The sequence below is a fragment of the Anabrus simplex genome, chromosome 11 (assembly GCF_040414725.1).
Source record: "Anabrus simplex isolate iqAnaSimp1 chromosome 11, ASM4041472v1, whole genome shotgun sequence".
NCBI classification, from domain to species: Eukaryota; Metazoa; Arthropoda; class Insecta; order Orthoptera; family Tettigoniidae; genus Anabrus; species Anabrus simplex.
In genome coordinates this window covers 105335656-105361357 of record NC_090275.1, presented here as the reverse complement: position 1 = coordinate 105361357, position 25702 = coordinate 105335656, and the positions used below count along the sequence as shown (strand labels likewise).

Genomic DNA, 25702 nt, shown 5'->3' with positions numbered 1-25702 from the left:
CTACATTGATCTAACATCTACACTACATAGAATAAGTTCCTACTCGAGTTATTCTGTACGCGTAATCTGCTGTTGCACATTATTATTATTATTATTATTATTATTATTATTATTATTATTATTATTATTATTATTATTATAGACAATTTAGCTATCTAAAATACGTAAATTGCTGATTATTCATTGGATGTATTCGCATGCTGTGTTCTACTTCTAGTTAGTTTTCATTTTAGCAATTGGCAATGCATACCACTAACAGCAGTAATCCCTCTGACCATTGTAATACTTTTCCTTGTCACACTTCCCCTTCCCCGCCTATCCCTTCAACCTGTCTACCTGCTAGTCCATTGACCCGAACCCCACCCCTTGAAGCTACAACACACATTCTCCAGTCAGCCCTAAACAGACATAAAAGCACACTTCACATATGTCACCTTAATGCCCAGAGTTTAGTTTCTCAAACTCGTATAGATGAACTAAAAGCGATTTTCCTTCCACTGTCCTTTGATATCATCTTATGCAGTGAAAGTTGGTTGAAAGTCAAACATCAAGCTAAGAATCTTGAAATACCTGGCTACTGCCTTCTGAGGAATGACAGACTTGGCAAAGGGGGAGGTGGGGTCTGTGCTTTTGTTTCTTCGCGCTTGAAACCTCAAGTTATCTGTCAGTCGCCTCAACAGTATGAGCGTAAACCTGAGTACATGTTCATAGAGATACAGGTCGCTACCGTACTATGAAATGCTTGGTTGGTGTAGTATACAAACCGCCTAAAGCTCGCCGTCTGAATGACTTAGAGACTGATATTAACAGACTGTTACCTATGTACGAACATTTTATAATGATGGGAGATTTTAATACAAACCTTCTAGATCCAGATTCTTCCGAAGCCACCCATTTATTGAATACGTTTCAGGCATGCGGCATGGCGGTCCTCCCACTTTCTCCCACTCACCACACTAAAACTTCACACACACTACTGGACCTAATAGTAACGAACAACCCCGACAGAGTATTACATCACGGCCAGACATCTGCTCCAGGACTGTCAGCCCATGACATCATCTTTATGTCTTACGCACTGCAGTGCCCTAAACATAAACCTAAGTACGTGACTTACCGAGACTATAGCCGTATTAACAACGAAAAATTATTGGAAGACGCTTTTTCGATGCCGTGGCAGGAGATAACTCATAAAACTAATATTGACGACATGGTCACCACTTTCAATAACATGATACTACATATGTTTGATAAACATGCCCCTATTTGAACAGCACGCGTCTGTAAAAGACTCTCCCCGTGGCTAAATGATGATATTAGAGCAATGATGGCTAAGCGGGATGCAGCTCATAGGAAATACAAACATTACCCGACAGAGGAAAACTTTATCTATTACAAACGACTACGTAATAAAACGACAGTAAGAAACGCTCGACTACGGTACGCCCATGACCTTATAAAACCTGACGTAAGACCCGCTACTTTATGGAGGTCTATCCGCCATTTCGGACTACATAAACCGGACAAGGTAGACGATTTGGAAGTTTCTCTTGATGAATTGAATAATCACTTCGTATCCTCCCATGTACAATTAAGCAAAGAAGCAAAAGAAAATGTTTTGTGTGCAAATTACAACTCACCACCCGTAGGCAGAGACAAATTTTATTTTAGTCATGTCTCACCCCTTCAAGTGAAAGCGGCTATCATGCGAATTAAAACTAAATCCACAGGGGTGGACAATATATGTATTATAATGCTAAAGAAAATTATCGACGCTATTATTCCAGTATTGACATTCATATACAATTTCTCCCTTCGAAATAGTGTATTTCCAACTGTCTGGAAAATGGCCCTGGTGCATCCTTTACCAAAGACAAAATCTCCTAGACTAAACAGTGACTACAGACCTATAAATATACTGTCAATAGTAGCCAAGGGACTCGAACACATTGTGCATAATCAAATCACCAACTATCTCAACGACCACGACATATTAGACCCACACCAGTCAGGTTTCCGACGCAATCACAGTACATGTACTGCCTTACTAAGCGTGACTGACGATATAAGACAGGCTATTGATAAGCAAAAACTGACTATCCTAGTATTATTGGACTTCAGCAAAGCATTTGACTCTGTAGACCATGAGTTGCTCCTATCCAAACTTTATCACCTAGGGTTCTCCTACAGTACTCTGAGATGGTTGGGAGCTTATTTACATGAACGTCAACAACGTGTCATCAATCAAGGTGCATTTTCTTCGTGGCAATATGTAAAAAGAGGTGTCCCACAAGGGTCAACCCTTGCTCCTTTGCTATTTTCTGTCTATATCAACGACCTAGCTAAACAGCTGACACATTGTAAACATCACATCTATGCTGACGACGTACAATTGTACATCTATGCAAAACCAACAGACGTTTTGACAGCAATCGAGAAAATTAACATGGATCTAGAGGCCATAAGTAAATGGTCTTACCAGCATGGACTTATTTTGAACCCAAAAAAGTCCCAAACTATAGTAATTGCCCACCCAAGACTTATTTCCGACAATTTCCGCATGTCTATCCCTGACGTGCAACTTCAAAATCAAGTTTTGCCCTTTTGCAAGAGCGTAAAAATTCTCGGAGTAACCATTGATCAGCACCTCTCGTGGACGGATCAGATAATATCTGTGAGTAGACGAGTTTTTGCTACGTTGCACACATTAAACAGTTTCAAATTTACTTTTTCGTCCAGTTTAAAGAAGAAACTAGTTGAAAACCTCGTTCTTCCAATATTCGATTATTGTGATGTAGTTTACAAAGATGTGAATACAGAGCTTCGAGATAAACTACAACGTGCACAGAATGCCTGTGTAAGATTTATATGTAATCTGAAATTTTCAGATCATGTTACCCAGTCTTACGTCGACCTCGGATGGCTACGCCTTGAAGACAGACGCAAGCTGCATACCCTGACTTTATTGCACCGAATCCTTACCTTACAATCCCCATCTTACCTGTATGAACGATTTCATAGCCTTTCTGAACACCATGATAAAAACACCAGAGCGCTGAGCTCGACATTGCTCGCTATTCCTAAGCATAAATCCTCAACCTACAACAATTCCTTCACTGTTGTGGCCAGCCGTGAATGGAACTTCCTTCCGCAGGAGGTCAGAGGGATATCAAACCACAGAAGATTTAAAAGTATGTGCTCAAAATATCTATGAAACGAGCTCGTAGTGTGGCAGTCTTCTTCTTCTTCTTCTTCTTCTTCTTCTTCTTCTTCTTCTTCTTCTTCTTCTTCTTCTTCTTCTTCTCCTTCTTCTTCTGGTCCTTCTCCTTCTCATTATTATTATTATTATTATTATTATTATTATTATTATTATTATTATTATTATTATTATTCAATAGTGTTAGAAAGTGCTCAGCTGTGGTTTCCTGCATAGTTATCCTTATCCCTATCCCCATTTTGCAATGTTTTTCACCCACAGTAAACACATGAAAACTGTAACATTCGTCAATGTGATATATTTCTGGAATTGGACAAATTAATTGTAAATATTAGTAGGTTTATCTATATTATTATTATTATTATTATTATTATTATTATTATTATTATTATTATTATTGAAATTGTAATTCGTTCTTTGTTGTATGTTAATTTCTTCGTAGGAAGCAAAATGTTAACTTATTTTGTGTATTATAATAGTTATTTGTATGTACAGCAGGATAGCATAGTACCATAGTAATTTGTTTCAGTCTATTTTTTTTATTCAGTATGTCATATTTTTACGTTAATTATGTATTTCACTGGTTAAGTGTAAGACATGGACACGTGTCCCTAACTTTGCCAGTTAAAATAAATCATATCTATCTATCTATCTATCTATCTATCTACATCAAACAAAAGAATAATAACAATATTAACAATTTCATGTCTTAATAGTTTTCGAGTGTATCGAGTAAACAACAACAACAACAACAACAACAACAACAACAACAACAACAACAATAATAATAATAATAATAATAATAATAATAATAATAATAATAATAATAATAATAATAATAATAATAATGTGTTATGTTCTGGAGCACTCTACTAAATATATTTATTCAGTATTTTATTTTATTTGGATATGCACTGGTTGCACAGCATGGCGTATCTATTCCTTACAATGAAAGTCCCAATGAGAAGAACAGCTGTTCTCTCCAGAGAGTATACATCTCTGTGTCGTTATGCTGTTGTTACTAGCACACTCACTGTATTTTAAAAAAAATTACACTACCGTCAAACGGGGTGATTTCGGACGGTTTTGAGGTTATTTTCATCTTAACTCACAAAGGGAATCTTAAATTGTATTGTTTATCATCCTAATAATGAGGAATATATCCAATTAATGCAATACCCCACAAATGAAAAATATACGCCAACTCAGGTTTTCCTGAGAAAACAAAAAGTAGTGTCCGAATTCACCCCATACTTCGGGGTGATTTCGGACGTACATGCATTTTAAACCACTGTCCGAAGTTTCAAAGTGTATTGGGTGATTTTGGACATAAATAGTCCTTTATTTCAATTCTTTGTTCTTTTTGCTTTAGTTTTGTGATATTTAAAGTGTTTTGAGGGTGTCCAAAATATGACTAGCTGTTTAAAATCATTGTAGGCCTAATGATAAATGTAATGTGTTACTGATCGATCTTTTTTCTGACAAGGTAAATGTAAAGTTTTCAAGTCTAAATTGAAATATTAATAGTTATAAACTGTACAGATCCTACTGAGAAATCTTAATAATTTTTCTTACAAACGATACAAATCTCAGAGCAAAAAAAAAAGGTCGATACAATGAATATGTATTATAGTTGCCACAGCCTATAAATCTAAACTAAGTTTTATTTGAAATTAAACATTCCTCTCTTCTCAACTTGGACTGTAAGTATTTTCAAAATTTGTTCTTTAGCTATTTTATCCTCAGCAGGGATGTTAGGGAACACAAACACATTTCTGCTGCTTTTATACTGGCGCAAGTATTTGACATCCACATCCCTTGAATGAATATTTCAGGCCAGGCCAAAAAACTGCCTGAATGCTCTTTGTTCCTCAACTTGTATTTATAATCTGCAACAAGAAAAGCCTCTTCTTGCAACGCCAGAACATCATTACATTCATTGTGTGCTTCATCGCATTCATTTTCACTGCTGCTGCCAGCGCCATAACTTGTTTTCACACTACTTTCATCTTGGCGGAAGTCACGGCCCCCAGGAAAAACATTTTATTTGCGGCAGTGGCGGGAAGCAGCAGGTTGTGTTGGAGCTCCTTGAGCATTTCCTTCTTCATCATTTAGCATTAGATATCAAATGCTTTCCTATAAGACAACTTGCCACTTTTAATATCATGTTCAGGTTTTTCTAATAATTAGGGTTCGTAATTACCCCTCGAAGCAGCTTCTTTCTGCCTCTGATAATTTCTAGGTATTGTCTGAAATCACCCAGACTGCTTTCATTTTTCAGTAAAATGTGCGTAAAACACTATTTTTCACTAAATCGTACCAAAATTTCACATCAATCGTTTATAAGCACTTCAGTCAGTTGATCTCACTAAGAACCATAGTTATAATGCATTCCTTCTGACCGCGATAATCGAAAGTATCCACTTAATGATAATGCATGAACTTTCAACAATGCCAGTACACACGGGAAATTTTCCAAAGTATGAAGTTGATTCGAAATAAAAAGCACAGAATGCGGGAAACATAACATCAAGGTCAAACTAAAACGCGCGCAGAAGTGCAAAGCACCGGCGGCTCGTTGCTATGCGACAAAATACGGCATATCTACCATACTGCCCGAAACCACCTCTGTGTCCGAAATCGCCCCGTTTTACGGTACAATGAGGATTTTTTTCAATTTTTCAGTAAAGTTAAAAATAAAGGGTTCTGTCACACTAAGTTGTTTGAAGTAATAATTAGTATCACACATTCCAGAGATTTATGAAGCAGTGTAAGTAAAAATACAGTTGGCAGTACTTGTTAGATATGGAAGTTTTTCACTATGAGACTTTGAAATAATGTGGAAGGTTTAAAATAGTGACATATTATAAAACAAAGAAACTTCAGCCAAGTAGTAGGAAAATGGGTTTCAGATTGCGTTCTCCTTTCCCAGATAGGTTTCGGACTCCGTTCTGGTGCGTTCCGGCACCACTGCATCCCTGCTTGGATTAATGCAATTTGGTCATATAAAGAACGATAATGTCTGATGTTGACTGGGTGTCATACCAATTGTTGAGAACTATGGAAAGGTAGACTTAGATGGTATGGACAGGTCATTTGCAGAGCTCTCCTTGGTAACCAATCCTCCTCCATTTGCCTCACATGACCCCCACCACCAAGGCTGGTTTATTAAAATCATTTAAAGGCATTGATGACATTTGTCAAATGGACTTCTTTTCCACCCTTCCAAAAACTAACTCCCTCTGCCGGGTTTGAACATGTTATCTTGGGATCCGGTGGCCAACACACTACCACTGATCCATGCAGCTGATGACTATGAAGATATATATCTATAGAGAGTGTTTCACTAGACTACAGATGAAAATCAACAAGCGTAGAATAGGAAGAGTGATTCCAGAAGCAGAAAGAAAATTACATTCAGAAAAGATGAAACAGTACTGGGCTGACAAAAAGAAGAAAAACCTCCATAAACCTGACTAAAGTAGTCCTATATTGGCTAAAAATTTAAATAAATATATAGACTTTATAATAGAGTGTTATGCCTTTCAGCGTTCAGTCTGCAAGGCCCTGTGAATTAAATAAATACCTCCATAATCCTCTATTGTTTTTTAACTAGCTCTGAGGCCTCATTTAGTTCCATACTTCTTATCGTTAGGTTACACTAGCCTGTGAAATAATAATTCCCCCCCCCCCTGGTAAAAGATTTCAAAGGTGGTCTTACCTAACACAGGTGTGCTGAGTTCAAATCTTCTTTCCATTTTTTCATATCACTTAAGGATTTTTCACAACAGCCATGGTATTTTGCTTTAATATAATGATTTTGATAACATATCACTAAGTTTTGACATCCAATACAGATCTAAAATAATTCTTTACCAGGTGACCGTAAATAACTTGCCAGCAAAATAAACTTTTGTCTGAGGTCTGAGATGTTATAGGCTGTTTGTTTGTTTGTCCAATCGTTGTCGCATTTCTCTTCCTGGGTTGGGTATGAGGCGAGATGAATCTGTCGTAGCGGGTTTTTATGACCGGATACCCTTCATGATGTCAACTCAGCAGAGGAGTTAATGAATTGAAATGAATGACGTAATATATGGTAGTGGAAAAGAAGAGGGTGAAACCCAGTGCTGGCACATAGCCTACTTCTTCTGAGATGTTATAGGCAACTGTAAATAATTCTAACACACTGAATTCTGACTTGAGTAAAGCTTTTGACTCTGTTGACATTGACATTTTGCTCTCGAAACTGTATGCCCTCCATTTCTCAGACAGTGCCCTCCTTTGGTTGCATTCCTACCTGCATGGTCATTGGCAGTGTGTTAGAGATAGGATAAATAAATCAACTTGGTGGTCCCTGCAGTGTGCTGTTCCCCAAGGGTCAGTGTTAGGATCCTTTCTTTTTTTCTATTTACATTAATGATGTCTCCCAAAATCTAACACATTGCAAATACCATGTTTACATTGATGATGTACAAATGTACCTCCATACATCTCCAGATCTAATATTTTCAGCCATAGACAAAGTCAATTAGGATCTAACATCATTTTCTTCTTGTAAAGTAATGCATTGTAATTTATGTATATTTCAGAGCCTGGTTAGATGGAAGAGAAGGCGTGAAGGCCTTAAACTTGTCACGTAAAATAAAACATTACTATACTACTGTAAGAAAACCAGACTCCACCACTAAATTTACTCAAGTCTAGAAGTATTAAAACTGTCACTTCCTTGTTGTCCATATCTTCTTGGACGTCTTCTGTGACCTTCAGTAGTGCCATTGTAGTACCATGTGCTTGATGAAAACCAGATTGTAGTGGGTCAAGTAAGTTGTAAGTCTTCATGTAGTCTGTTATTTGTCTATGAGCAATGAACTCTAGCAGTCTGGATAAAGCAGAAAGTATGCATATAGCTCTGTAGTCAGATGGTTCAGAAGGGGAAGCTACTTTCTTTAGAGGACGTATAATGCCCGCTTTCAATGTTTTGGGAAATGTGCTGTCTACAAGGGAAGAGTTAAATATGTAAATTAGTGCAGGTAATATCACATCCAGAATAATTTTTATCATCTCTATTCCTATACTGTCATTTCCTTTCGCTGTTCATGTTATCCGATTTATAGCAAACCTGACTTGTGAGTGGGTTGCTGGATGGAAGTAGAAGTTTTCTCTATCTGTTCGAGTCTTTGCATAATTCCCATCTAGAGCTTCCTGTTTCAGGACTGCATTTAATGTGCAGTTAGATGAAAAATAATCATTCAGTTTTTCCAAGGGTCTATTTACTGTATTTTGTCATTGTCTCGTCCTCTGGTAATTATTGAAATTATTTTCGGTTTGAACTTCGGATTTTTGATAGAATAACCCATAAATATAGCATCATGCCGTGATATACGTGGGACACTATTTGACCTTAGTGAAGAACTAATTCAGGTTGGTTAGTGGCAATGAGATCAATTAAGGTGTATGATGTGTCTTTATGATGTGTAACATTCAGAGGGGAGTTAGGTTCAAGAAGGTTTATGCTGAAGTCGCCCATTATAATTATATTTGAGTAATCAGTGACTAAATCTTGTATTTGAATCTCTAGATTGCATAAAAAACCCGCATTCAGTGGCTTATATACTACACCCAGAAGACATTTTACTTCACTCACAGTTATTTCCAGGAACATGAATTCAGATTTTTACTTGTACAGACCTGGAGACCTACAGATTATTTTAGGGCATAGACTGGTCATAACATATGTGGCGGTACCCCCAGAGGGCTTATTTAATCTGTCGGATCCAAGCAGCGTATAACTCGCCAGCTGCAGTCTTTCTATTGGGTGGTGTGGTTTTAACCAATATTCCATGGAAGCTGGGAGGCATAAAGAGGGCTTTCATTTTGTTCATTTGTGCCTCTGCAAAGAGGCTTTGAGCGTTTATATGGCAAATCTTTAAAACATTACTGTATGGAGAAAACTGGTGGTTAATGATGTCCCTTGTCGACTGGGAACGGCAAGAAAGCTCAGATGACAAAAGGCGTGTGTTGCCTGCACAGATGGTTCCAGGGACATTGGGAGAGGGTGGAGTAAGTGAAAGGTTTTGAGGAATATTTGGAAGGAAGAGAGGAGCCTGTTCATTTGTCTCAAGTTTGTTACCAGAGGGACTAGCGCAGCTGAATCCAGTTTCCCCACTTTCAATTTATATTTTCTACGTAACTTGCAATGTTGATTATTTTCACCAGGCTGGCCAATCCCGTCCGTATTGACTTATATTCAAATTTCTATAGAACACTTTCCTGCCTTGTCAATACTTTACATATTTTATTATACCTAATTCCCGTACATGTCTCAAGAGCCAATTACTCTCTTCTTCAGCGGTGCCAAAACATCAATAATCTTTGTACTTAGTACATTGTTACAAATATACTTATCAATACAACAAATCTTGAAATTGTTAAAATATTCCTTTGTGTTTCAACTTTTACTTACTTACTATGTCAATTTATTTCAGAGTTTAAAATAGAAATTTTCAAATCATTAATGAATATCTATTAAATTAGTTACTATATGCTCATTTTTAAAAAAATCTGCTCTGCTCTTTGAACTTACATCCATATTTATATCTAAAAGGAAATAATGTGTTTCTTTGTGTCTAAATATACATTTACTTTGCCATTTAAAAAAGCCTTGAAATATATTTTGTCTCTAAATAAATAAATAACACCTATTAAGTCAGTCACTATGTTGAACTTCAAATATTGTCCATTTATTATTGTGAATTACGTGCTAGGAGGATTTTCCTCAAACGTTTGGTTTCTTTATAACTATGAGCTGTTTATTTCATTTAAATAGCAGGTCATTAAGATTTCTTCTTCATAATTATTCTAAATGCAACGTAAAATTTTGTGGTAAATTTGCAGGTGTTACGGTTCAGTAAATGATATCTAATCCTTAACTACTCTGTCTTTATTTCAGTTTTAACGGTTCTTATTTTAATTTCATCAGTTTCAGAATCACTGTGTCTTCCAAATTAATTTACTCAGTTTGTTAGATTATGGGGTCCTGTAGGCTGAGTAAGGAATTTTTAATTCAGTACCGAGCCTTGTCATATCTGTCCATCTATATTTTTGTAAATGTCTAAATATGGTGATGTCATTTGTGTTTGTCCTTGGTGCCTTGGAAAGGCAAGTAATTGAGACTTAGGACTTAAGGTGCTGAGGGCTTATCGCCCTCCTGGAGGTATGATACTGGTCCGAGGGTAGTCTCGTGTAGTGTGATGAAGTCAAGTAGTATTGAAGGTTATGTTTTCCCTTTTCCTTTTGTTGATACTTCTTGATTTGGGGTCATCTCACTGGAGTGTTTGTGTGAATTATTGTGTCCTTGTATTGTTGAACATTGGAGGATAGATACGCATAGTGATTATGGTGTGTCATATTGTGATCTGATATTTTCTGGTATGAAGGTGTTATTTGTACCTTTTATTTTCCATAACTTATCAGTCGGTCGAATTTCAGTATGTGCACTCCTGTACTATTTTTATATTCATTTGGATACACCTCTTGACTGTTAATTTTATGTGATCTTCTATTTAGTATTCAGGCTTAAGTTGTATTTTCTTGTTTGGTGTGATAACACATGCTAAGTAATGTGACTTATCAGTACCAAATTGTTTATGTTACATACATGATGCCATGATAACATGGATAGTGACTCATTAACCTCCATTCTGCGACTATGTTCCTTCGATTGGTCATGTGAGCAATATTGCAAGCTGATGTAATAAAATGTAATTGTCACCCCAGTTTGGATTCGCTTACAACATTGAAAATTTAACCTCCATTTGTTTTCCGTTCTGGAAATTAAGAATTCTCCGAAGGTTGGTAACTTCAAGTTAATTTTGAATTATTATTATTATTATTTTTTTTTTTTTTTTTTTTTTTGCTAGTTGCTTTACGTCGCACCGACACAGATAGGTCTTATGGCGATGATGGGATGGGAAAGGGCTAGGAGTTGGAAGGAAGCGGCCGTGGCCTTAATTAAGGTACAGCCCCAGCATTTGCCTGGTGTGGAAATGGGAAACCATGGAAAACCATTTTCAGGGCTGCTGACAGTGGGGTTCGAACCTACTATCTCCTGAATACTGGATACTGGCCGCACTTAAGCGACTGCAGCTATCGAGCTCGGTTTTTTAATTTTTAATGAGGATATGGTCTAGTATATTAATTTCTTCTAAAGTTGTAAGTTTTTATGTATGTAATATTTCAGTTGGTAATGAAGGTCTAGTTTGTGTAATTTGATTTATCTGGAGGATATATTCTCCTTTCTGCTGACCTGTCATACCTGCTGTGCTCAAATTGTTTGGAAGTAAACTTTGTGTAAATGTACTTTTGTGAATCGCCATTGGCATAATATGTATCTTGGTAAATGTATTTCTGTCTTTAAATTTCAAGTTGTGTAAAGTTTGCTATTGTTTTCTTTAAAATGTAGGTTCACTTAAATTGTAATATGGGTCAACGGGTAAACTCTAGAATTTTATTTCTAAAATTTTTGTTTGTTTTCTTTTCTAAATTTTGCTTACTCCAGAGATTGGTGGAGTCCTCAATGAGAGAAGGGTGTGATAGCTCTGTAGAGTTAAACGTCAATCAATTTTGAAAACCAGTTACTTTAAATTCTATAAATTTTAAGTTTTAAGAACACTACAGTTAGAAAGAATTATCAAGTGACCTCTCTTTAAGTCTCATTCATAACATTGCTTCTTCATCCTCAAAACCTTTTGGGGGATGTTCTTATGTGGAAACTTTCTTCTGCTGGTTGTGTGTTAGGTTCCAGCTTGCTACAGGTACGCCATACTGGGCGATACATCACTGTCTCAGATCCAGTCAGTTCACTAGATGGGCGAGCTGGGCTGAAAGTTACGAGATTGTTATGATTGGACTGTAAGGCGGTGCTAGGTGGAGTTGGCATACGGTCAGTGTCAATGCCCCTATATCAGTGTCAGTGAAACCAGAGGTCAGGATGGAATATTTTCAATGCATAATGGGCGTTCCAGTTGAGAACTGCATCAAGATGTCAGTGTTGTGTCGTGTGCTCCTTCCTCCCCAAAATTTAGTTCTTTTATTTATTGAGCCCTGGCTCAATTTTAAGTGGGGGAGGATGTGACGTGTGCTGTAAGAGTTTATATATTTGGCCTTCTTCAAGTAAATTCTTTATCATTTAAAATTGTATTAAATTTAATCGTCAAAACTTGTGGGACACACTGTACCACATGTGTTGATTTTTCTGGGACTTGGACATTTGAGATCTTTCCAAGGGCAAGACAACAAGCATCAAATAAAAATATTTAAATCTGATTGGCTTAAATAAATCGAAAGGTAACTCCTGTGCAGTCATTGGCCATTAATTTTGCGGAGCTGCTTCCGGTTGCACCATCCAGCACGATCTACTTTCGGGAAGAGAGTTGCAGGGTGTTGGAAATCTGTCTTCAGCATCATGTAGAGCGGAGGTGTTGTCTAGGAGGCCTGTGCTCCATGGGAGCTCTGGCTTCTGTTGGGGTAAGCAAATCTTCAATTTCCTAATTTAACTTTATTTTATTTTATTTCATTTCACTTTTTGATTTGTCACAGGAGTTAACCCATCAATTTTTCTATCAGAAATATGGTGGTGTAAAGAGGTCTTACATCCATCTTCACATTGGCACGAGGCAAGCCTTTTATAACATTTTTTGTAACTTAAATTAATTTTTCATTAAGCTTGACCTCAGAAATTCTGATTCTTTTTAACATGTTTTCCAACGACCTGTATTTTATTTCTTTAGTGAAGGTGGTTGCTTCACTTTTAAAGTGTTTTTCATGAAGACTAGCATCAGTAAGATTGTAAGACTGCAATTTCAGGGTTTGTTTTTCTACTTTGGGTTTTATGTTAACGGTAGTGTTCATTATTTCCTTTTTAAATGTTGTTATAATAAATAAGTATTTATGAAAAGTAGATATTAACTAAATTATTCTTTGTTCGAAGCTTCAGTCAGAAAAGTTCTTTGATCCACAACCTTGTAGGGTTCCTTCCGCTGTCCACATCCTGCCGTTAGTTTCCGTGTATTTTACCTTGTTTAATTTTGATTTTATGATACGGTTTTAACTATGCTAAATTGTATTTAATGTCCTAATTGTAATTGCTACTGCAATGATCTGACAATCTTATATTCCATGTGGGAGTTTTATGGCAAATACTCTCACGAACTGGCAACACATTTGAAATTTAAACAACTTCACACAGTATTTGCTGAGTTGTATAAACTGACATTACTTGCTTTGACCACAACAAGCACATCAGCATTGGCCAAAAGATAATTTTCTGCACTTACAGGGATCAAATCAATCCAAAGGTCAAAACAAGGACAAGAAAGATTGAGCAGCCTTGCACTGATGTCCACTGAGAAGAAGTTGAGGGAAATCCAAAAATTGCCAACATTCTACAGGGATGTCACTGAGGCATTTTCCAAACAAGAATGCAAAATGGAGTTCTCCTTCAAGTAAAGAAAGTACCATAAAGTGTGGGAAGTTCGGCCAATGATGAATAGCAGCACTTATTTTCTCTTGCCTCCTACACTGAAAAAGATGAACTGCTTGCAACAACTAAAATGCACATACAGTAGAATGCTCTATCAACACTCAGTAGTCCAAAGAACATTGGCGGGCTCATTGTTGAGAGAAACAATTATTCCAGTGGTTTATGGGGTCAAAATGTAAATACGTCTGGTAACTGATCAACACAATTTGATGCATTTTATTCAAATAGGTTTTTCAGGGAATAGTTTTGTGATAAAAGTTGTCCTCTTCTAGGTTAACTTCGGCCATGCCAAGAACATACAGGAAAACATTACGCGGCCGTGGGTATTGTAATTACAATCCTGTTTACTTCAAGAACGCTTTAGAAGAGATTAATAAGGCACCATAACAAGTTTATCCCCGAAAGGGACGGGAAAGACGGTTCCCATTTTCAATGATAAATAGACGGATATCAGTTGACATGGACGATACACATTTAAGAAGTTGATTGACGGCCCAGATATTTTCTAATTTAGAAGACAGTGTATTATGAGGACAGTCTACAAGATTGCTTCATTTCCGGCCTCGTTTTCTCTCCATTCAATTGGGCTTTATGATTTTCATACCATTTTCATGGAGGAGCTTCATTTGAAGCTGCTTTACATCTTGTATAATAAGGGTCACGGTAGAATTGGAGTTTAACAACAGTAAGAAATCAGCTTCAAAGTTCTGCATTAAACTCAATTTAAGACACATTAAGTAAGCTCAAAATAAATAACAGCCAACCTGGAAGGAGTGAAAGAAGTGAACATTCAACAATATTTTGAAGAGTGTCAAGGAGTCATACATTTAAAAAAAAACTTTTAACTGGAAGATAAACAGATATTTTTTAGTGTAACAGAGTTTGAAACTTTTAACAACAACTATTCAAATGAATAGATATGGTTTTTTAAGTAGTCTAACTATGTATTCATCTTGTCTCATTTCACCACCCCATTAACCACCACATTGTTTCAATATCATTTTAATTCAATTTATATTCAAATAGTTTTTAAAAGGAACAAGGTACCTGAAAATAATGTACTCAAAAACTCAGTGATTCACCTAAGCTATAAGTAATAATAATAATAATAACGTAAATGTTTCCACCTTTTCAATCTATATATATATAAAATAGCTTGTCCTGACTGACTGACTGACTGACTGACTGATTCATCATCGCCGAGCCAAAACTACCAGACATAATGAAATGAAATTTTGGATATACATTCATATTAAGATGTAGGTGCTCGCTAAGAGAGGATTTTTGGATATTCCGTCGCTAAGGGGGTGAAAAGCGGGGTGAAATTTTAAAATGAGTGTATCTATATCTCAAAACTTTTAAAGTTTACAAATGTAAAAATTGGTATTTAGACTCTTCATTAAAAATAAGGAAACACGTATTTTTTTGTTTTCAGAAAATCCCAATAGGAGGGGCGAGAAAGGGTGAAAAAAGGGTTGAATGCCTTTAATCAGGATACCGGTACTTATATCTCAGAAACTAAAGGTTTTACAGACCTGAAAATTGGTACTTTTGATCTCTTTTAAAAATAAAGAAACACGTATTTTTTGTTTTTGGTAAATCCAGTTAATGGGAGGGTGAAAAGGGGGGTGAATTTTTAAAATCAGTGTATCTATATCTCAAAACGTTGAAAGTTTACAGATGTAAAAATTGGTATTTAGAATCTTCATTAAAAATAAAGAAACACTTATTTTTTTGTTTTCGGAAAATCCTAATAGGAAAGGAGGAAAGGGGTGAAAAAAGGGTTGAATGCATTTAATGAGGATACTTATATCTCAGAAACTGAAGATGTCACAGACTTGAAAATTGGGGTTTTGTATCTCCTTTAATAATAAAGAACCACGTATTTTTTTGTTTTTGGAAAATCCAGTTAATGGGGGGTGAGAAGGGGTGAATTTCTAAAATTAGTGTATCTATATATATAACAAAACTTTTAAAGTTTATAGATGTAAAAATTAGTATTTAGAATCTCCTTTAAAAATAAAGAAACACGTATATTTTTCTTTTCGGAAAATCCCAATAGGAAGGGTGGAAAAGGGTGAAAATATGTTAAATACCTTTAATGAGGCTAATTATATTTCAGAACCTGAAGATATTACAGACCTGAAAATTGGTATTTGGGATCTACTTAAAAATAATAAAGAAACATGTATTTTTCGTTTTTGGAAAATCCAAGTAATTGGGGGGGGGGTGGTGAAAAGGGGTGTGAATTTTTAAAATGAGTGTATCTACATATGAAAATTTTAAAAGTTTACAGATGTGAAAATTGGTATTTAGAATCTCCTTTAAAAATAAAGAAACACGTATTTTTTTGTTTTCGGAAAATCCCAATAGAAAGGATGTAAAAGGGTGAATAATGGGTTGAATGCCTTTAATGAGGCTACTTATATTTCAGAACCTGAAGATATTACAGACCTGAAAATTGGTATTTGGGATCTACTTTAAATGTGATGCAACACACATTTTTTCGTTGTTGGAAAATCCAAATATTGGGGGGGGGGGGGGGTGAAAAGGGGGGTGATTTTTTAAAATGAGTGTGTCTACATCTTAAGACTTTAAAATTTACAGATGTAACAATTGGTAGTTAGAATCTCCTCTAAAAATAAAGAAACGCGTATTTTTTTGTTTCCTGTAAATCCCAATAGGAGGGGTGTAAAAGGGTGAAAAATGGGTTGAATGCCTTTAATGAGGATACATATATCTCAGAAACGGAAGATATTACAGAACTGAAAATTTGTATAAGGGATCTCCTTTAAAAATAAAGAAACACGTATTTTTTAATTTTTGGAAAATCCAATTAATGGCGGTTAAATAGGAGTGACAAATTGGGGTGAATTTTTTGAAAGACTATATCTACAGAATATCTTGGAAACGTAAAATATTACGGACGTAAAAGTGGGTGTTTGGAATCTCCTGTAAATGTAAAGAAACATAGGTGATTTGTTTTTGGAAACTCCACTTAAGGGGAACTCAAAAGGGGTGAAATTTTTAAATGAGAACTTTTACGGTAAATCTAAAAAACTTTACATGTTACAGAAGTGAAAAATGGTATTTTTGATCTCTATTAAACATAAAGAAAGGTGTATTTTTAGTTTTCGGAAATACCACTTGGGTGGAGAGGGGGTAAAAGTGACTGAAAATGGTGTTGAATCCTTTTAATTAGGCTACTGATATCTCAAAAATGAAGATGTTATAGACGTGAAATTTGATATTTGCAATCTGCTTTAAAAGTAAAGAAACACGCGTTTTGGGGGGAAACCATTTTTGGGGGCGGGAGTGTAAAGGAGTTGAATTCCTTTCATGTGGACACATAAATCAAAAACTGAACAAGTTAGAGTCGCGATAATTGGTATTTAGAAGATCCTTTACTATTAAACAAACAAGTACTTTTTGCGGGAAAATTCACTTAGGGGGAGGGGGGAGCAGTGTGAAATGAAGTGAAAAAAGTGAATTATTTTTATGGGGATACATATATCTCAAAACTGGAGGTAATAGACGTGAACATTGGTGTTTGGAATCTCCTTTAAACTTAAAGAAACACGCCTTCTTTTAATTTTTTTTTTTGGGGGGGGGTTTGGCTGTAAATAAACTTAACGGCGTTGGGGTGTAAAAGGAGGTGAGACCAATTGATTTTACTGTCCTTAATGTACTTATAAGGATCCTCCGTTGCTCAGGCGGCAGCGCGCCGGCCTCTCACAGCTGGGTTCCGTGGTTCAAATCCCGGTCACTCCATGTGACATTCGTGCTGGACAAAACGGAGGCGGGACAGGTTTTTCTCTGGATACTCCCGTTCTCCCTGTCATCATTCATTCCAGAAACACATAATAATAATAATAATAATAATAATAATAATAATAATAATAATAATGTTCCGAACCGTCGTCAAATGTGCGGACCGCGCTAGAAACGGCTCCTGGATGGGTAATGACTAAGAATGCAGTCCAGCCGCGGGTTCAATGCCGCCAAGGCACCCAATATGACACCACGCCGTATCTTCTGAAGGATTTTATCCATATTAAAAATGATTATAGGAAGAGATGGCAAAGATTTACGGACCCAACTGACCGGGAGGAATACCTGAGCCTAGCCCGGGAAGTACGAAATCGATTGCTGGAAAGGAAGATTGAAAAATGGGAGGAAACGTGCCGTAATCTAATAAAAAACGAGTCAGATCGGGAATTTTGGCGGATTCTCGCAAAAAATGAGTCAGATCGTGAATTTCGGCAGATTATATATCTAAAACAATAAACATTCAATTATAAATTTCAGTATAATACCGTAGCGAAGCACGGGTATCTTGCTAGTACAATATATTCACAAAATTACAAAATTATACGGTACTAGTTTCGACCCATCTAAAAAAAGCAAATAAAAAGTATCAAAAATGTGGAAGATTTTCAATTATTGTAAGTCCCTGTGATTAGAATTTGATACGGAAAATGAAGCTGATTACTTGCAAACATACCACTCAGTCGAGCAGCTCGTCTTCTTCCTCCCAATTCTTCCCAGCCCAAACTTTGCAACATTTTTGTAACGCTACTCTTTTGTCGGAAATCACCCAGAACAAATCGAGCTGCTTTTCTTTGGATTTTTTCCAGTTCTTGAATCAGGTAATCCTGGTGAGGGTCCCATACACTGGAACCATACTCTAGTTGGGGTTCTACCAGAGACTTATATGCCCTCTCCTTTACATCCTTACTACAACCCCTAAACACCCTCATAATCATGTGCAGAGATTTGTACCCTTTATTTACAATCCCATTTATGTGATTACCCCAATGAAGATCTTTCCTTATATTAACACCTAGATACTTACAATGATCCCCAAAAGGAACTTTCACCCCATCAATGCAGTAATTAAAACTGAGAGGACTTTTCCTATTTGTGAAACTCACAACCTGACTTTTAACCCCATTTATCAACATACCATTGCCTGCTGTCCATCTCACAACATTATCAAGGTCACGTTGCAGCTGCTCACAATCTTGTAACTTATTTATTACTCTATACAGAATAATATCATCTGCAAAAAGCCTTACCTCTGATTCCAATTCCTTACTCGTATCATTTATATATATAAGAAAACAAAGGTCCAATAATACTGCTCTGAGGGTCAGATAAAGCTTCACCTATTCTAATTCTCTGAGATCTATTTTCTAGAAATATAGCAACCCATTCAGTCACTCTTTTGTCTAGTCCAATTGCACTCATTTTTGCCAATAGTCTCCCATGATCCACCCTATCAAATGCTTTAGACAAGTCAATCGCAATACAGTCCATTCCTCCTGAATCCAAGATATCTACAATATCTTGCTGGAATCCTACAAGTTGAGCTTCAGTGGAATAACCTTTCCTAAAACGAAACTGCCTTCTATCAAACCAGTTATTAATTTCACGAACATGTCTAATATAATCAGAAAGAATGCCTTCCCAAAGCTTACATACAACACATGTCAAACTTGCTGGCCTGTAATTTTCAGTTTTATGTCTATCACCCTTTCCTTTATACACAGGGGTTTCTATAGCAACTCGCCATTCATTTGGTATAGCTTCTTCAAGCAAACAATAATCAAATAAGTCCTTCAGATATGGTACTATATCCCAACCCATTGTCTTTAGTATATCCCCAGAAATCTTATCAATTCCAGCCACTTTTCTAGTTTTCAACTTTTGTATCTTATTGTAAATGTCATTGTTATCATATGTAAATTTTAATACTTCTTTAGCATTAGTCTCCTCCTCTATCTGGACATTATCCTTGTAACCAACAATCTTTACATACTGCTGACTGAATACTTCTGCCTTTAAGATCCTCACATACACACTCCCCTTGTTCATTAATTATTCCTGGAATGTCATTCTTGGAGCCTGTTTCTTCCTTAAAATACTTACACATACCCTTCCATTGATCACTAAAATTTGTATGACTGCCAATTATGCTTGCCATATGTTTTCCTTAGCTGCCTTCTTTGCTAGATTCAATTTCCTAGTAAGTTCCTTCAATTTCTCCTTACTTCCACAGCCATTTCTAAATCTAGTCTCTTTATTTCTCTATTATAATAAGGTGGGTCTTTACCATTCTTCTTTGGGGAAAATGTGAATTTGATCATTATACATCTGTTTCACTACAGATCATTTTAATTTGTTTGCGATTGTTGATACTGGGCATTCTGAACGATTTTAAAAACATTCACGGTGGCCGAAGTAACACTACATCGAAGCCGAAGTTACGCCAAAGCATGGGGTAACTCCGGCCACTCTTTTGATAATCATAATTCATTACTGAATAACAATTAGAATGATGTTCATGTTTGAAAACCGGGCGAGTTGGCCGTGCAGTTAGGAGCGCGCAGCTGTGAGCTTGCATTCGGGAGATAATGGGTTCGAACCCCATTGTTGGCAGCCCTGAAGATAGTTTTCCGTGGTTTCCCGTTTTCGCACCAGGCAAATGCTGGGGCTGTACCTTAATTAAGGCCACAGCTGTTTCCTTCCCATTCCTAGGCCTTTCCTATCCCATCGTCGCCATAAGACCTATCTGTGTTGGTGCGACGTAAATCAAATAGCTAAAAGCATATTTAAAAATGAAGAACAAACATGGCAGAACTTATATTATATTTTTCAGAAAATTAGAGGGAATATTTCACATTTTAATTTTAAAAATATACGAGAAAGTGGCCGAAGTTACCCTGTTTTATGGGAATTGTTTATTTTACTCATTTGCTATCAAAATAGGCATGGCCTTGGTTTGATGTCCGAAGCCATAAATTGTATTACATTACCAATGTGTTCAAGATATTTAAGGGACCGATGGAGTATTATGTAAATTTTTATGGATCAAACTTTGCTTATTCTATTGGTAAGTGGGAGGAACAAGCAGAGCAATGCTTATTAAAAAGGAAGACAAAACTTAAATGTCCAATTATTAACCAAAGAATGGAAAATTGTTCAACATTTTGATATAATTTTTGTTGTTTTCATTTATTTTTCAATGGTGTTTACTGTTATTCTTTTAATACATATACATTTCTACTCCAGAGTGGACTATGAATTTAAATATTGAAACCCGTAGTTTGGCCAGTGATGTAATGTAAAGAAATTAGACAAATCTTACGTAAGCACAAAAGGTTCAGGGGACCAAAGGCTTATTCTTGCTTATAGGATGAGGAGCAGGGGTGGGGAGTTTATAAAATACTACAAATATGCTTAGGTAATACTTGAATTGTCGCTAAGTAGCATGAAGCATGAAGAGCCTACCCTGTTGCAGAAGGCACTGCACGCTACTGTTACGATCATAATTTTCACCACCGAACTGAAGAATTAAACCTGATATGTCACAGCAATAAGCTACCTGTTTTTCCATTTTTAAAAACTTACAGAATTCTTCCTCGCAGTTTCTGTAGCCTACCAACTAAAACCACTCCTTGTGCCAGCATTTTCATTTCTTTCATATTCGATCCTGCATTCTCATTCTTTTCCTTGGTATGACCTAAGCTCGACATAAATTCGTTCACTTCTGCCTTAGTAAAAAGCTGTGTTTTGTCTTCTGAAGTGAGTGGGGAGAAATCCTCATCCACTGCAGAACATTCTGTAGACTGAGAGGAACTCAGTTCGTCCACATCCTCTAGTTGCTTTGGTGGCACTGGAATGGGAATATCTGGACTGTGTGGCACAGGCCTAATAGCTGATTCTAAGCCTTGGGGATACTTTATTTTTTATTTATTGACTTTGTTGTACCCTGATACATTACACAGCCAGAAGGAGCAATCATCATCACGATTTTTCGGTTCATGCCAAATTATGAGAATTCCAAACAGCATGGATTTCTATTTTCCACTAAACCACTGTCTTCATCTTTCAAGACATGTTTTTTACATATAATATGCAGCACCAACATTTTGTCTTATCTCCAAGCTTAACTTTGAAATATGCAATGCACACTTTCTTAATAAAGGATGTAATAATATGTTTCTGCCTCCGTAACAACTATGAATCACATACATAACAGAAATTGTTAGGTTTGTTCACACGCTGCCTTCTTGGTGCTGCAGAGACTGAAGCCATGTTTTATTAACATTTCACTGTATACAATGCTAAGGAACACTTAAAAATGAGGGAATATTGCACTCCGACAACAACGAGAAAAGAAAGCCAACTGGAGACTATGGTGGTACTATGCTAAGATATATTTATCTATGGGCTGTGTTTATCTTAATTTATCTTTTCTTTCCTCAGTTTCTTTTTATGAGCTAACATGTTTTGGCAATCTTCTCTTCAGTGCTATCAATGCTGACAGATTTATTACTTCCCTTCACCGTGTTGGTCTTGCACCGTCAAATCACCCAACTCCCCGAGAAATTCAAACACAGGGCCAGCCAAAGATAAAGAAATTGGGGCGATACAGGTTTCACAAAAATATTCTCTGTGTAGGTTTGTTTCTTCCACTTGTTATTATGTAATACACTGAAAAGTTTTCAAAACATTCAATTAATCCAATACAATATAATATTGAGGTTGCATTTTATTTTCATTTAGGGGTGCTAGGGGTGTCTTATCCACCATAGTATTTTTTTCCAGATAGCAAGTCATAATATCACGTATTCCACCAATTGTTACGATTCTCAATTTTTTTAATGTGATAAATTTGTTTTCACACTTCCGTAAATTTGTATAGTATAAGAATTTTAGGATATCTTTCTTTATTGATATCTTGTAAATGGTACATGTTAAGCATTCATACTAATATTAGTGTTGTTCACATATTTTAATGCCTGGTAAAAAAATTCAAAACATAATGAAATTAATTCAAATTTCCTTAAATTTACATTAAATCTCAAACATCTATATATAAAATATCTAATTACATAAAATCTGTATGTGTTATGGCTAAATGGTTGGTTTTTTCAAAATCAGCACATCGTTTTCCATATGAACCACCTATTTTCACCAAAACCAGGAAACCATTGCAGGCTAGTGTTGTCTTGGTCTCCCTCTACCTCTTGTGTCTTCCATGTACAAGTCCATTTTTCTGCAAGGTAACCTATCCTCCCCTATTTGCTTCACATGACCCCACCACTGAAGCCAATTTTTGGGTGCAGTCTTAGTTGGTTGCGTATGTTAAAAGGGTGAGTGATGGAAAAATACTAGAACAGGCTATAAAAAAAACAAATGAAGGGGAAGAGGAGTAGAGGACAACAAAGACTTAGATGGACAGTGGAGCCTGGACTGGAATACGGTGTTGGATGGGGATTGGAGGAATGATAGAAGGAAATAGGGAGGAAACATATTTGCTCCTACATGGCTCTAGCTGGAAAATGGGAATTGATAACACTGACAACGAATAGGAAAGAGTAACAGATACTTACCCCCTGAACAATTGAGATTATAAGAGTTCCAGTCTTCAGAGAGAAGCAACAACAACAGCTGTCCACTGTAAAGGCCATCTTCCACCTGAAAATTAAGATAACGATGGCAGGATTTTAAAAATATAATTAATAATACATGACCAACTACACATATTATTACAGAGTATTGACTAAGGCTTCGGTCACAGTGCAGGCGGCGAGCAGAGCATTGCCGCTATCGAAAGAAGAGCAGGGAGGAGAGAGCGTCTATGTGGATATCTAGCAAGAGTTAGGGAGCGAAACGGCATCTCTCCTGCATGTGATAATTAGATAATAGCAGTTTCAAAGTTCTCTCATTTGTCTTTGCTTTTAGAATTTAAAAAAAATCTAAACTGAAGAATTTGACGTAGGACTAGGAGAGAATTTCATGATCATCCAGTAAATAAATAACATGAAATGTATGGAGAATTTCATCATTTATATGGAGAACTGAACAGATTTCCTGATAAGATTGTTCAAATATAATTGTATGTCCATTCAAACTTTTGACTTCTTACTAAAATTTAAGACGCAACTACAGAAGCAAGTCACCAATTTCCAGAGACCCATAAAAGTCAGATGTAATGCCAAACACAAGTTTTCATCTCAGCAATATATTACAAAGGATAATAATATTAATGCATTAAAGAAAATATTGTTTACGTCCATAACTGTATTTGATTTTAAACTGAAACTATCTGGTATATTTAAAATCGTTCCAATCTCTTTCCATGCTTCCCTCGTCACTGTTACATTTTTGAAGTTCTTCTCTCTGATGTTCCATAGGAAAGTTTGAGTTTGAACTTCAGAAATTAGCACTTTCATCGCTTCTCTTGTTAATTCACTAACAGTCATTGCGAGTGGCGCAGCTGAAATCTCAAACAGGAGTGAGCAGCTAACGACTAGTAGTGTTGTCCTTGAACCAACTTCCCCTCCAAAATGACATGCCGCTGTCACTATGGCCACGTGCATTTGACAACGCAGGTTTGAGTTTCATCTCTGCCGCCACACAACGCAATGCTCCGCTCACTGCTTGCACTGTGGCTGAAGCCTAAGATCCAGAGACTATGGGGAGGAAAATGTGTTCCTTCTTGGCATTATGAAATATGGTACCACAACGTGTTGAAGCTACATATGAAAAACACTAATACGTTGGCAATGAAAAGCAATTACATACCAAATGACGAGCATGAAGGTCACGGACATCAAGGACTTCATACAGATTCACTAGTTGTATAAGATAACTAGTGACCGGATGTTAGTCAAAATGACTAGACTTTATATACAGAGTGTCCCCAAAAGCCACTGACAAGGCTTAGTATGTTGTGCGGGATGGCAAACTGATCGGTTTTCAAGAAGGAGCCCCTGTCCTGAAATGAACGGTTTGGGTGCTGGAGAGCATCAAAGTCTGAGAACGACAGTGACAATTTGTTCCGATTTGGTGTCTGTATAATGTGGATGGATGACTTCAGCCTACTAACATTCCTGCGCATGCACTACATTCCTCCACACAGTCCTTGATGTGCATCCTACTGCGTTGCTTGTGTACTGTAGTCTGCCAGGGCAGTGCGACACGTACCAGTTCACAGCTGCGGAAATGACCGACATGGTGCTTGAATATGGTAAAGCGGATTGCAATGGTAGAGCTGCTGCAAGATGGTATGTGGAACGTTTTCAAAACAGACGTAACCCACAACATTCCACGTTCGTGGCCATCGAGAGCCGACTACGAGAAGCCGGACAGTTCCATGTAGGTAGTATGAAGAGAATGGTGTACGAGACTCTTGTAACGTCAGTGAAGGACCTTGTTACTCCAGTCCACAGAACGATTGAAATTTTTTGAAGACAACCGCATATATTGGGTCGTGTGTGAGGCTCAGCACCGCCGATGTAGGCTCTGCAGTGACATAGGAGGTACACAGTTCGAACCCCATTTGTAATGAGCCCGATGTCCTACTCATGTTGGGTTTATTGACGAGATGCGAAACGCACACCCATCTCCCACTTTAATGGGCTACAGTGTCCAAGCCGTCCATTTCTGGAAATGGGTTCCTTCTTGAACACAGATCCATTTGCCTTCCCACAAAACATACTAAGTGTTGTTGGTGTTTTTATGGGACACTTTGTATATATGTATAAATACTGTGTAACACAAATGATTTAATACAAGTTCATTTTATGTTCCTGGGTTCTAGTTCCTTGGCGGAATGGTCAGTGTTCGTCCTTGTCTTCCCTCCTCATACAGATGGTGGTGGTGATGATCCTTGTTTTAAGAGGAAGTACAACTAGGCAACCCTCTTCCATATAACACTACTTCAAAAAATGAAAGTATCAGCTAAAGAAAGGCAAGAGCCACAAAGAGTGTGAAAATGGAAGACTCCCTAGGCCTCGAGTGCTCCAATAGTATTGGGGTCAGAAAAGGACAAGAGTTGAGCAAGGGAGGTTGGGTAGTGTAGATGAAAGTGAGGAGCCTGGCACAAGTAAGTGGAAGCAATGCCAGGACTCAGCTATGAGCTCAATGGTCAC

The 25702-nt window shown here is 36.8% G+C and overlaps 1 protein-coding gene across 1 annotated transcript in view; it reads right to left on the bottom strand.

Annotated features, from left to right (window-relative positions):
* LOC136883233 (uncharacterized) overlaps nucleotides 1-25702 on the bottom strand; it is a 170993-nt gene that overhangs the window by 75762 nt on the left and 69529 nt on the right. The window contains exon 2 of the mRNA XM_067155435.2: nucleotides 23159-23243. Coding sequence (XP_067011536.1) covers nucleotides 23159-23236 — 78 coding nt within the window. The 5' untranslated portion in view covers nucleotides 23237-23243. The remainder of the gene's footprint in view (nucleotides 1-23158; nucleotides 23244-25702) is intronic.